The sequence below is a fragment of the Myxocyprinus asiaticus genome, chromosome 18, assembly GCF_019703515.2.
Source record: "Myxocyprinus asiaticus isolate MX2 ecotype Aquarium Trade chromosome 18, UBuf_Myxa_2, whole genome shotgun sequence".
NCBI lineage: Eukaryota > Metazoa > Chordata > Actinopteri > Cypriniformes > Catostomidae > Myxocyprinus > Myxocyprinus asiaticus.
Window position 1 is genome coordinate 15,113,955 of NC_059361.1, and position 15,442 is coordinate 15,129,396.

Sequence of the window (15,442 nt, forward strand, 5' to 3'; positions counted from 1 at the left end):
TCGAGTTCCTCTGTGTTCACATCACTGAGGATCTCACATGGTCAACACACAACAAGTCCATCGTGAAGAAGGCACATGAGTGCCTCTTCTTCCTCATACAACTGAGGTAGTTTGGACTGAATCCCCACATACTAAAATCCTTACCATTGTACTGTGGAGAGCATCCTGACTGGCTGCATCACCGCCTGGTATGGAAACAGCACCGCCCTTAATTGCAAGGCTCTGCAGAGGGTGGTACAAACAGCCTGGTGCAAACAGGAAAACCCGGAGGATCATCAGAGACTCCAGTCATCCAAATCATGGTCTGCTCTCATTGCTACCATCAGGCAGAAGGTACAGCAGCATCAGGTCCCACATCAGTCAGCTGCGAGACAGCTTTTTCCCCCATGCCATTTGACATCTGAACTCTGTGAGCACGTAACTGCCACACATCCCCACCACCTGAGCACCCCCATCAGTCTTACACTGGACTCTTAACCCCTTGCAATTTACACCCTTACAACCTATGCTGCTCAAAATATTTGGAACACTGCACACTCTGATCATTCTAGTACTATGCATCTGTTTACTGTGAATGTGTATATTGTGGTGTATAACTTAACTTGTTATAGTGTATATTGTGTAATATTGTGTTTACTTTGTATAATGTGTATATCATGAGTATATTGTGCTTATGTATATATTATAAAAATTACTGGTACATCTGCATTGTAGAAAATGAAATTACATTTTATCCAGCTTATGGGGATTTTTGATTAACAGATACTACAAAATGTGAAATGTTTAGCATCTACACAAAAACACATGCTAGACCAACAATATTCCCCCAAATGTTGTCTCAGCTAGCCTAACAGAGTTGTCTGAACAAACAATTTCATATTGAACAATGTTGCTTATTTGCAAGTTCCCAGCGTTCATTGCAACATGAATAAATTATGCGGTCAGTGTTACTATTTGCTGACTTTATGCTGTTATTGTTGGTTTTTTGTTGCCACTGTTAGGCAATTGTTGTGTGGTGATGTTCAGACCTCATTTTTTAACTTAATGAGGTTTGTGGATTGTCACCGTGATTGAGGTTTGTGTGTTAAGGGTTGAGGTCTATTATGTGTCTATGTCAAGTACATACTGTCTTGCCTTGTAAGACACAACATTCTTCTGAGGCAAAAATTGCAGTTAACTTCATGTCAAAGTCATTTATTCATGGACTTCATGGATAATTAAGACTCAAAAATCATACTGCAACATGTTGCCTTGATTTACCTTTGCTCAACAATTTTTTTTTTTTTATGTTGATGGTACTTACTGCACCCAAGACTTTAACTCACCATTGCACTCGTGCATATGGTGAAGTGACAAAGCAATAATGGACTAACCATGTTTACATGCTCTTAAGAAAACAGTTTATTCCAGGGTTTTTGCTGATAACTGCGTTCTGAAAAATCATGTAAACGAGAAAGCCGTTTTTCTTATGCTGCTTAAGGGATTAAGAGAAAATGTTTTAACAAACCTGGCTTTCACACAAATGGCCATGTAAATGCATTAATTGCATTATTAAAGGTTTTTGAAGAGTGCGCATGTGCGTGAACAGACCGGATAACAAAAGTCGTAGGATGAAGCCAAGCAAGTCAGCACTGGTACTGTAAAAGAATTCAACATTTCTGGGAGTACAGTGGGAAAGGCACATACACTATAAACTATACCCATTCATACATGCCAATATATAATATCAACTGTCCCTCACGTTTGCATATATGCGCTCATACATTGGGGGAATCCCAGAGTTTTACATAAGAGGGAAACCCCACTATTGCAGTGCAATACTGCTGCAGGTCATGATGGAAAGTTAAGGAAACAAACACAGCAACAACTCTGGAATATCTGGAAATGGCCCTGATCTTAATGGCCCCTTAATGGTCAGTGATTGGTCACTTTCTGCATTTTGCTAAAAAATGGTGCCTAGTGTTACTGAACCCAGAAAATTCCTTTAAGGCAACACTCCATGACATCTGATAAATGCATATTAAAATTTTAAAAGTTTGCATCATAGACTGCCCAACATTCACTATTTATAAGACACCTGAATGTACTGGGTGTAGGAAAGAGTACAACAGTTACAGTGCAGCTTGTTGATTGGTTATTGCTTCTCTTACCTGCGACTTGCAAAAGCAGGGCGGCACTGCTGTGTGTCTGCACCCTGACAAAACAGGAGTAGCTTCCCTCATCCACTACCTGGACTTTCTTCAGCAAGAGCGACGCATTACCTGCCATCAGCTGATCTGGGTACAGGCTGGTGCGGTTCGCAAATCTCTCATCTTGGTCGGCCAGCTGATCTTGACTCTGCCAAAAACTGTGAACGGTGCGTTTTGTGTCTGATAGCTGCCAGAACACACTCAGGTCAGATAGGTTAAAGTTTGTGACCCCTGAGAATGAGCAGTTGAGCATTGTGTCCATTCCAAACAGTGCCACCACAGGGGATTCTGGGACATGGACATCCAGAGCTGCAGAACAGAACATGCAGAGAGAGAGAAATAGAGAGAGAGAGTATATTTTATTAAAGGGGTCATATAAGGGGTGAATCACAATTTAATTGACCTTTTGAGATAAAGGAGCTAGATGTACAGTACTATTGAAACATAGTGTAACTTTCGACTCATTATGTATTTGCACCATTTTGTGACATCAAAGAGGTAAATGCATAAATTACAGCTCACATTTACCATATTTTCCAGAAATAAAATCGCAACTGAATATAAGTCGCACCTGGTCAAAATTGCCTTGTTGAAAGTATAAAAGAAACACAAATAAGTTTAATCCGTGTATATGTTGCAGCCTAAAAGAGGTTACAATGGGCAGGCAATAGGACCCAGGAGAAGCAGGCTTCCCTTCAGCCACTGAGCATGAAATGTCCCTCTTTGAAGATTATATTCTGTATGACCGGCCAACATAAATTACATATAAATCGCTCTGGACTATAATCCACAGGACCTTTCGAATGACAAAAAAGTCTAGTTGCGGTGAATTAATAAGAAGAAACAGATCAATCCTAATCACCAGAATAACTAATAATAAGAGTAATATGTGCTAAAATCTGTCATATGTTGTGCTTGGTCATGAAAGGTTGTGAAAGACTAAAAACCTAAAGAGTTTAAAAAATTGCATTTTTTGCCAAAAAATAAACCAAATTAAATACTAACATTGTAAGTGGACCTCAGGGGGAAAAAATATATTTAGGTTAACAAACTTTTTAATGACACGCTGTTTGGTCACCATGATGGAGTATTGAAGCTTTGATAAACAACCATCAACATTTACATATGTAAATGATTATTTGAATTTTATAATTAGTCTGTCAGCTCTCCACCTAAACTAACAGTAGTGTGTAACATTTAAACAAAGTAGAGGAGAAAGAAAGAGAGAGGGTGACCTGGACAGAACTGCTAAGTGACTTTTTAGCTTTTCTGTATGTTTAATGGATTATTAAATGTATCTTTTGTTTTAACTTACTGTTATGATATGTAATTCTGTCTTAATTGATGGTTAAGAGACTGAGTCTGAGCTGCATTATTCCATCTTCTGTAGGTCATTTTTAGTGTGTTTGATAACTGATACATCATAGGTATCAGAGAGCAGTGTTAAGGAGTAACTGACTAGAATCATTGACATTACTGACTAGGACTTAGTAATTTTTTTGTGGTGTGACAGTTGCTCAACTCTTTTCAAAATAGTGTAGCTTTTCCAGTAACAAGCTAACTTTTCCAAAAGTATGGTGTACATGACTGTTTTTAATGTCACGTTGCATTGCATTGATTTACAATGCAAACTGAAGCAAAAATCAAACTTTCTCTCCTAAACTGTCTGATTCATTCTAGTGAATTGGTTGTTTATGAAAAACAAAACAAAAAACAATTCAAAACAAAACTATTCACCGATTTGAGTGGCATGGCATTTTTTTGTTTTTTTTGTTTTTAGTTATATGCTGCTGTTCATTACTATGTTTTCATCTCAGTAGTATACATTAGGGTGTTTTCTAGTTTTATAAGTTGTACTATATAAGTATTTGGTGTAAATATATTAGTTCATCTGTCATCAGAAGAACCAAATGCCCAAAACAACAGGCCCCAAAAAGTAAATAAAAAAAAATTGAGGTCTTGAAAGCCCTCTTGTGAAAGACAAACACAGCTTGTCAAAGAAAGTCAACGAGTGACGAAAAACCCTTGTCACCATAAATTGATGAACTATGACCAAATCATGCTGTTCAACAAAGAAGGTCTACAGGAGAAAGCCATATGTTAGCTTTCCCCTTCAAATCAATGGCAGTTCCTTGGCTGGTGCAGGACCTACCTGAATTATTTTTGCTATTTTTGAATGGAATGTCAATGGAAAAAGATGCATTTTGCTGTCAGATGGTATAACTACGGCATCTACCAGCAGGTGCTAACTGGGCCATGCTAATCAGCCAAACCTTTACCCCTTGTGTTCAACTAATATGGATTCAAACACCCTCAATTTACAGTCTATACTCTCTTGCATTCCTTTTGTCATAGCACATTTCAAGTGGGCACTAGCTTACTTTGCCAGCCAGGAAAAGAGCACCGTGGGACAGCACCGCAAGAGGGGAGGTTGACGTCATGGAAACTTCAGGAATGCGTCTGTCCTCACTGAGCTGCTCACACAATCGTTAATGATGCTCAAATCAACCTCAATCTGTCTCAACATAGAGGACAGCACAGTGTGTGTATGTGTGTGTTTGTTTTTGTGCACAGAAGAAGTTTTAAAGGTGTGACACTGGCATGCTAAAAACATCTAACTTCCAGGGCAGTTATATACAGTATAAGCTATTATAAAATGGATATATCTGGTCCTGGATGCTGTTTGTTCAATACAGCTTTGCAGCTGTGCTTAAATACACAATATAGTTAACAGCTGTGATGTAGAACACCTGTTAAGCGCGCCACTGTGTATACGACTGCACAGCATCCATAGAGGCCAACAATTAACCTTAGTTTACATGACAGGGACTGTGTAGCGGAAGGATGGCACTGAATGCATTCATAAGTAAAATACATTTTGAATGATTTTTTTTTTTTTTTTGTCCTAATTAGCCCTGTCTATATTCACAAATGGTCTTTTGTACTTCAGTAATTACAGATCAGGGATGTACTGTACATATAAATTTTGGCTTATACTGAACTAAAAATTATCATTATGTTATGTTATGACACTGAACATGAAATTTTGCATGCTTATTCCATAAAGCATAAAAATATTCTAAAATACAGTAGAAAATATGGATAATTGTTTAATACTTCTCTCTCTCTCTCTCTCTCTCTCTAATATATATATATATATATATATAGTCACATCATCTGCTGTCTTTTCTCCTAGCCAGTTTACACGATCCTCATCCCCTGAATACTAACCCCTCACTGAACTACAACCCCATCATGCATTGCCTCCCGCCATTATCTCTCACACCTGTTCATTATTACTCATTATCTGTGTATTTAAGCCCTGGGGTTCCATCATTCTGTACAATGTCTTGCCAGTTCTTTCTTGGTCTGCGATTCTAAGCGTTTATCCCTGTTTTGGATTTTTGACCTGTACCTGTTTATTGTGGATTTTGCGTCTGTGTTCCTCCTTTTGGATTTGTTTGCCTCACTGGACTGCTTTCTGGTTTTTGACCCTTTTTGCCTGTTTGATCACTCTATTAAACCTGCATATGGATCCTACGTCTGCCTCTCAGTCTGATTCGTTACATGTATATATTCCACACTAACTCAGGTTCAATGCCACTGATACACTGATATATAAATAACTTGGAGGTTACCACATGAAATTATTATTTTTTGTAATTTTTTTACAGTGATATCAGCCTGCACACACCTACTTTTTTTTTTTTTTTTTTTTTTTTGTAGCTGACAGAGGTATGAAAACAAAAGATTAAAATATGCACAACGGCAGAAATAGTAGCTGAATAGATGGTATATTTGGTTCAATAGCTGCTAACTAAAGGACTGAAAGAGCATTGAAAAGAGCCCCAAATCCTCATTCAAACACTTTAAATGTGAATCTGCCCCATGTCTGCAGTGAATGCCCAGATTAAGAATTATGTAAGGGTGTTGGAACATTCTAAATACCAGAGATGATTGATCACAGGGAACACTGTTAGGAACAGGGAGGACAATATCAGAGAGAGGTAGCTGGTGTATGTGTAAATCAAAAATAATCACAAATTAATCTAAATTTAACTTTTTGATCAACAGGTTATTATAATAACCATTATTTTATAATTAATTATAAAATTGAAAACATAAGCAATGCCACTAAAAAGTGATAACACTAAACAGCCCTAAAAAATATCACTGTTAATATTTTATTTATATTTGATAATACATTTACTTTGGTAGCCCTAAAATACTAAAGCTAAAATAAAAACTAAATATACAAAAAAATTAAAATAAATAAAATAAAATACAAAATAAAAATAATAAAATAAATAAACTGAAACAAGAAACCACTTAAATAAAACAAACAGAAAAAACAGAGTGAAAACTAACAACAAATCTACACTAAATTGAAAGGACAAAATAAAAAAATATGGACATAAAAACTACATTAAAATTCAAAACTTTAATAGCCTCTCAGTTCTGTTTCAGAAGAGAGATAAAGTGGAATGGGGTGAGCTAATTTAAATTTACATCCACCACTTTGTGTTAATGGTGCTGGGCAACAAAATAAAGGCAAGGAGGAAAAGCAAAACAACATGTGGGTGAGAAAAACAGAGAGAGATGTACCTGTGCCACTAGAATCAAATAAAGTCATTAAGGCTCTCATAAATGCTGGCACATATCCCTCTGCTGTTTATTTACATGTCCTCTTTTCTTTTTGTCATTTCCACCTAGCTCTCCTTCTCTCCCTCAACACAAGTCCTTTGTTGTTTAGAGGAAGACTTCACTGCGTCTTTCTAAATTGCTCTTCATGCCCATCCAAAAGAACTCTCTTCTTACATTCTCTCTCTGTTCTTTTTGCTTTTCTTGCATGCTATAGTCTTGGACAGTAGTGTGTATAGAGGAGAGTTGAGAGAAAACTAATCAGTATATCAAAGTATTTTGATATTATACCTCAAAATACTGTATATTTATTCTTACGCCAAAAATCAATATTTTTGTTATATTTTTCACAATATTTTTTTACATATATTATGTACAATTATTATAATATACATTGTCGCAGCTAACTAGTAATACCAAATGACATTTTAAAAACACGTCCACGCACGAAAGCCAGAACTTGAAACAACACTTAATGCTCAAGCAAGCCTAATTTTAACTGCAGCATGACTATATTGTGAAATATATGTCTGACATTAACAGACATTCAAAAATCATAATTTTTCATATGAATCTACCAAGGAGGTCTATAATACTTGGAAAAATCTATCTAATAATATTTGCAATTTAAATGTTGCTTGCAATACATTTCGTTTCGTCAGGGTACACGGTTATGCTGCAAAACGAGCCTACAATTTGTAATTCTGACTTCAAGATGCATTCCATTGCACTTTTCCTAGTATGAAGTTGTAAAATCCGACTTTTTGAGTTGAATGGAAAGCAGCACTACTTTTCAAAACAAGGAAGCAGCCTAATTTACACTTAGAAAACTCCTAATGTTGCTATAACAATGCAAAAAGCACTTACCAATTTACTTGAAGTGAAAATCAGTCCTCCTTTCCTGTTTAATAAATTAAGCAATCACACGGTCATGCAGAACATCTCGTGTTTTTAAATCCATAAGGATCTCTTTCTCAACAGCAATACCAGCAGTGATGACAGCCGACTCATCAGCAAGATCTCTCGCTTTTTGCTCTTGAATTACGTACATCACTTAAAGCGTGATTGCGTCACTCAAGGCCAGCTAGAAGGCCTCGACCGGGACATATCCTAAAGATCACACCGACAAAGAACAAATAAATCAATCTGATTGGCTGATGAATCTGACAATCTGACTTTAATTGCTGATTCATTTGCACTGTTGAGGGATTCTGAAGAAATTCTGAAGGCCTGAGGGGGTGGAGTTCAAACTCTCACTGCTTCGGGCTTGTGATTTGTGAAACAGTTATCACACTTTGCTTGTAAGCATCAAGGAATAAATTCTGACTGGATAAACGTTTAGTTTTCCTCTATTTGTTTGAAGATTAATTAAGAGTGGAAAGCGATTAAAAATACATGATTGAGGTGATTGAGAATGAAAGGATGAAAAATATTTATTTATTTGGCATGTTAGGCCAGCAGAGAACGCTTTGCTGGCCCTGAGAATTCGCCACTGATTACTATAGAGATTAATGAGAAACAGGTGGGTACAAGATTGCAATGTATCACAGTTTTGAATCACAATCCATTAAACATAAAAACAAAACACAATATTAGTCGATCACAAACCAGATATAGAGTATTTTAATGCCACAGGTCCCTGCTGATTTCCACCACTACTAAGGAGAAATGTCAGATTCCGATCCCCTCACTGGAGCAGAAAGGTTTCACCTCACCGTGCCATCTCCTTGAACCCAAAGCATACTCATCAGAGTCTTCATTACTGCCCCTGTGCTCCACACACTGGTCATGAAGATCACAAGCCATTCAATGGACCAAGTATTGAATACATATGAGCTACCAGGGTGAAGCACCACAACTGAGAGAAACCAGAGCAGTTAAGCTTTCGTATACCTCGCTCATAAGGGAGAACACATGATGGGGATGTCTATCCCCAGAGTACATTTTTATTGCTCTTTCACAGCTCATAAGACTTAATAGGGCTTTCCTTTAAAGGTGATGTGTGTACTTTTTCCGATGTTTAAAAAACTTTCTCCATCCCACCTTAATATGCAGAGACAACAATAAGTAAGACATTTGTAGGTTGATTCCCCTTAAAAGTCTAAACATTGTCTTTGAGGCACTATCAAAAATTGCTCTATCTGTATGTGTTTCCTAACCAGTCCAACATAGCAATATTAGCTCAACCAATGGCTTTGGTTTTGGAAGAATTTGATGAGATATGTTTAAGTTCATAGTTAAATATCTGACCTTAAATTGCAGGCTGTTTCTCAGGGTGAAAAACAGATACATATTTTAAGTCCTTTTTTACTATCAATCTCCACTTTCACATTCTTCTTCTTCTTCTTTTATTTTTTGTGATTCACAATAATCGTGCATATCGCCATCTACTGGGCAGAGAGGAGAATTTATGGTAAAAAAGATTTAACCACTGGAGTTTTATGGATTACTTTTATGCTGCTTTTATTTGCATTTTGGAGCTTTAAAATGTTGGTACCCATTCACTTGCTTGTATGAACCTACAGAGCTGAGCTATTCTTCTAAAAATCTTTGTGTTCAGCAGACAAAAAAAAAAGTCACACACATCTGGGATGACATGAGGGTGAGTAAATAATGAAATAATTTTAATTTTTGGGTGAACTATCCCTTTAAGCTACAGTATCCACTTGCTCTCCGTTTAATCTCATTGCTGTCTAGGAGAGGAAAATTTTTTACAGGTCTGGATAAAACTGGTCATCGCACCGTCTTGGAGAATATCACATTTAAATTCACTTTAGATCTAGTCTAGACATCTAAAAATACTATACAAATATAATATTTCATTTATAAAAAGTCTAAGAACATTCATGGCGTATTCAGTTTGATATACACTGTCTGCCTCAGATTTCATCTAATCAGATCTGAGTATATGCTAGGTGATAAGCTGGCCCGTATCAGAAACACTCACTAACAGTTCTCTCTCCCTTCTTAATACTGTCTTCCACAATCCCTCCCTTTGTCACCAACACTTACACCCTTCTCCACCTCTCTCCTTCCAAAATAGCGGCCCTAAAAATTTACCATGGTAGCCATTGCATCAGCCATACCTTTGAAATTACAATGAATCTTACAAAAAAACAAAAATAAAAAATAAATAAAAAAGCAAACAAACAAAAAATAATATGGGACCTCTATATTTAACATAGTCTCATGACAACTTAAATAGTACGAGATGGCAAAATAATCGTTTCAGAGGAGCAAACTACATTAAATTTTGATGCAAGATTACAAAGAAAAAAATTTTTTTCTCATGCAATAATGTGAATCATGCACAATAATACCAGGTATGTTTATTAAGAAAATAAAATCTTGACATTATTAATGTCTATTAATGACTAATACCATGTTAGCACAGTTTTATTGTAGTATTGTATGTTGCCAAAAACTATGGTTAAAGGGATAGTTCACCCAAAAATGAACATTTTGTCATCTTTTACTCACCTGTGTGTGACTTTCTTTCTTCTGTGAGGCACAAAATTAGATGTTAGGCAGTATGTGAGTCTCAGTCACCATTCACTATCATTGCATCTTTTTTTATACAGTGAAAGTAAATGGTGATTGAGGCTGCCACTCTGCTTAACATCTTCTTTTGTGTTCCACACAACAACAAAAAAATTAAAGTCATAAATCCCAAAGTATACTTCTATTTTGACGCGAACGCTCAGCATCTGCGTACAGTCGAACGTGAGCCTGTCAAAGTATACTCCATTTGACAGTGCGCGCATATACAGGCGTTTGGCGCATCTGCGCTATGACTGCTATGAGACGCCGGACAATTTATCTTCAGAATATTCCTTCAGACTCGAGTTATACAAATGCAGGTATCTCCTGACCTCCTCACACACGCGCTCTTGACGTGCATATCAGCTGTTGTTGTTTTAACCTTCATCTCCTGTAATATACCGCCGATTATGTCATCTTCTAGCTATTCTTCATGACAGCAATGGCTCAAATGTGAGTATTGCCATCTTGTGGATCCACTAATTCGTGCAAATCATTCCTGGCGGGCGGTTAGAAAAATTGGGCTGCACGTGTTCAGTGCTCGAGCACTCTGCTGATGACGAGATTTGCATCACGTGTCCTGTACACCGAAGTATACTTTGGGCTTAATAAGGGTTTGGAACAACATGAAGATGAGCAGATAATGAAAGATCTTTCAGTTTTTGATGAACTATGCCTTTAAGATGGTAAATGGCCCACAATCTCTTAAAAAAAAGTCTTCCTCTATATAACTTTCCTTTTGTCTGTCCAAGTTTCAGTACATCACAGTTCGCTATCTCTGTCTTTCATAACACAAGCTGAAAAGCATCAAGGTTCGATGAGCTCTGCTCAATAACAGAGGGTCCCGTCTCTAATACAACAAACTCTTCAGACCAATATCGGCCATGCCATACCTCAAAGGCCAATAAGCACACACATAAAAGGAACAATACACACACGACACATGCACACACTTACAGACAGACAAAGCTTCAAATAACATCGCTCAATATCATTGAAAAACACAGTGCTCAATATCTACCTGTGGAGAGATATGCAGGTTCATTTCAAAGAGCTCGATAAGAGACTCTGGCTTTATCAGACCTCCATCAGTGCAGCTCTGAACTCTACAGCTCAAATTATTCACACACATACACACCGACGCAACTCAGGCGTGAGACGATTTGTAGAGTTTTTCAGCAGGGCGTGCACACAAACACAATTTAATGCGATAACAGTTTATTTTTTGTGAAAATTCATTAAGGCTTCAGAAAAGTTGATGCTGAATGCAGACAGAGAAATGGCTGATGGCAGACAGAAAAGGCTCATGATCTGTAAGCCAAAGTAATAGTGCCAACACACTTGTGAGGCATTATCGCCCCCCAGTGATGTAAACAAAGCACTGCACCAGAACATATCCATGCACTTTGGTTTTTTAAGAGTATATACACAAACTGAATGTTTTCTTTTCTTTTTTTTTTCTTTTTTTGGCTTCAGGGGTGCTTGCCCATGCAAAACTCTCTGCCATGATGATTCTGTGGTGTTTTGGGTGGTTGCCAGACATTGCTATGTGGCTGCTAGGTGGTTTATATGTGTTCTTAAAGGGATAATTCTGAAAATTGAAAATTGAATTGAAAAAAATGAAAATTCTGTCATTATTTGCTCACCCTCATGCCGCTCCAAACCTGTATGACTTTCTTTCTTCCATGGAACACAAAGAAATATGTTAGGCATAATTTTAGGGATTAACAGCCATCATTGTATTAATAAAGATGCAACGAAAGTTGATGACTGGGACTAACATCTCCTTTTCTGTTCCATGAAAGAAAGTCATAAGGTTTGAAACAATATAAAAGTAAATAAATGATGACAGAATTGTATTATTATTATTATTATTATTATTATTTTATTTTTTGGATGAACAAATCCTTTAATCATTGCTTACTGTTCCATGTCAAAAAATGTCAAACAAGCCCACTTTCAGGTTTCTATGATATGCTGGTCCTTAGATATGGCTAGGGTCCCTGCTTCAATGTAAATACACAGGAATTTTTTCTCCCATTTTATGGCCAAGTGAAAATCTTATGTCAGTTCACTACGAGAAGTAATAGCACACCTCTCCTATCAAAGCCGCAAGATTTGAGGAATCAGTTCGAAGTTTAATTACACACCAAAGTTTTGAAAAATCCATAATTCTAAGGCCAGAAAAATACTTTACAGTGCGTACACAGATGCAAGCGATTGGTCAATGTGTGGCCATATATTTTTTCTATTACTCGAAGGCGAGGTAGAGGGTTACCTTGGTGACTCTCTGTGACACAATGCATCATGGGTAACACAAGACCACACATTCATACATCAGAGCACTGACACATAGATGATCTTATCATATCTCTCCCTCTCTCTGTCTGTCTGTCTTTCTCTCCTGCTCTGTCTCTCTCTCTCTTTCTGGTTGCTCTTACTGGTCTCCCCCACCTCACTCCATCACATCCTGTATGTGAGAGATTGATTTCCATTTGAATAAGATTTAGGGGCATGATATGTCAGTCTATTGTCAAAACATAATAACACCACTCCGTGCCACATGCCTGCACTCATTCCATCTCCCTCTCTCCCTCTCTCTTTTTTCTCAATCTCTCTTTCTCTCCCTCCCTCCCTCCCTCCTCTAAAATGTCCCTTTCCTCTCTCTTTGTTTGCCAGAGATTAAGTTCTGCTGAAAGGGCTTTATTGGTCTGATAAAATGATATTGTCAAAACATAATGACATTCACTGTGTAAATATCATGTCATAAATATCCAGCTTTCTCGCCCCTCTACGTTGTGGAGTAAATGGGGCCCAGCTGACGTAGATGAAGCTCTGACGGAAATACAGACAACAGAGAGTCCCAGAAAGACAGGAAGAAATGAGTGCGTATCAAGGGGTTTGATTGGTTAGCTGGTAGATGTCGTAAAGACACCATTCTGGGGACAAATAGCATCAAAAGTATCCTTATTCTGACAAAATATTTTTTTTTGCACACAATATATACATTTTATATATATATATATATATATATATTAAAAACTTTTGACTGATAGTGTGTGTGTATATACAGGTGCATCTCAATAAATTAGAATGTCATGGAAAAGTTCATTTATTTCAGTAATTCAACACAAATTGTGAAACTCATGTATTAAATAAATTCAGTGCACACAGACTGAAGTAGTTTAAGTCTTTGGTTCTTTTAATTGTGATGATTTTGCTCACATTTAACAAAAACCCACCAATTCACTATCTCAGAAAATTAGAATACATCATAAGACCAATAAAAAAAACATTTTTAGTGAATTGTTGGCCTTCTGGAAAGTATGTTCATTTACTGTATATGTACTCAATACTTGGCAGGGGCTCCTTTTGCTTTAATTACTGCCTCAATTCGGCGTGGCATGGAGGTGATCAGTTTGTGGCACTGCTGAGGTGGTATGGAAGCCCAGGTTTCTTTGACAGTGGCCTTCAGCTCATCTGCATTTTTTGGTCTCTTGTTTCTCATTTTCCTCTTGACAATACCCCATAGATTCTCTATGGGGTTCAGGTCTGGTGAGTTTGCTGGCCAGTCAAGCACACCAACACCATGGTCATTTAACCAACTTTTGGTGCTTTTGGCAGTGTGGGCAGGTGCCAAATCCTGCTGGAAAATGAAATCAGCATCTTTAAAAAGCTGGTCAGTAGAAGGACGCATGAAGTGCTCCAAAATTTCATGGTAAACGGGTGCAGTGACTTTGGTTTTCAAAAAACACAATGGACCAACACCAGCAGATGACATTGCACCCCAAATCATCACAGACTGTGGAAACTTAACACTGGACTTCAAGCAACTTGGGCTATGAGCTTCTCCACCCTTCCTCCAGACTCTAGGACCTTGGTTTCCAAATGAAATACAAAATTTGCTCTCATCTGAAAAGAGGACTTTGGACCACTGGGCAACAGTCCAGTTCTTCTTCTCCTTAGCCCAGGTAAGACGCCTCTGATGTTGTCTGTGGTTCAGGAGTGGCTTAACAAGAGGAATACGACAACTGTAGCCAAATTCCTTGACATGTCTGTGTGTGGTTGATGCCTTGACCCCAGCCTCAGTCCATTCCTTGTGAAGTTCACCCAAAATCTTGAATCGATTTTGCTTGACAATCCTCATAAGGCTGCGGTTCTCTCGGTTGGTTGTGCATCTTTTTCTTCCACACTTTTTCCTTCCACTCAACTTTTTGTTTACATGCTTGGATACAGCTCTCTGTGCACAGCCAGCTTCTTTGGCAATGAATGTTTGTGGCTTACCCTCCTTGTGAAGGGTGTCAATGATTGTCTTCTGGACAACTGTCAGATCAGCAGTCTTCCCCGTGATTGTGTAGCCTAGTGAACCAAACTGAGAGACCATTTTGAAGGCTCAGGAAACCTTTGCAGGTGTTTTGAGTTGATTAGCTGATTGGCATGTCACCATATTCTAATTTTTTGAGATAGTGAATTGGTGGGTTTTTGTTAAATGTGAGCCAAAATCATCACAATTAAAAGAACCAAAGACTTAAACTACTTCAGTCTGTGTGCATTGAATTTATTTAATACACGAGTTTCACAATTTGAGTTGAATTACTGAAATAAATGAACTTTTCCACGACATTCTAATTTATTGAGATGCACCTGTATATATATATATATATATATATATATATATAAAATATATATATATATATATTAGGGGTGTAATGGTTCTTGGTGAAAAAAACAAACTGTACGGTTCACCACCCATGGTTCAGGAAGCATTGGCACCACGGTCAGTTCACCTCAAGTTTAATGACGCATCTGGAGCACAAGTTGGTCAAGAAAACAAAGCGTCAAACAGACAGGCACAGTTACAGCCTCTGCTAATGCCCCTGAATGGATCTGTAGATGGACGCTCTGCCTGTGTTTCCTGTGGGTCAACTTGATGACATCACAGTTATGCAAGTGTTGTGTGTAGTTGAAAATGGCAAGTGAAGAAAACGAGAAGCTAGTCAATTACAACAGCGATGGTCAAAAGACGGTTACAAATTGCTTGACACAAGTGATGTATACTGGTAATATATGTC

At 37.5% G+C, this 15,442-nt stretch overlaps 1 protein-coding gene across 4 annotated transcripts in view; it reads right to left on the reverse strand.

Moving 5' to 3' along the window:
* The window catches only part of LOC127455690 (CD276 antigen-like), a 160,507-nt gene that overhangs the window by 131,907 nt on the left and 13,158 nt on the right, over positions 1 to 15,442 (reverse strand). For all 4 annotated transcript variants that reach the window (XM_051723745.1, XM_051723746.1, XM_051723747.1 and 1 more), the window contains exon 3: positions 2,151 to 2,498. In XM_051723745.1, the coding sequence (XP_051579705.1) occupies positions 2,151 to 2,498 (348 nt within the window). The remainder of the gene's footprint in view (positions 1 to 2,150; positions 2,499 to 15,442) is intronic.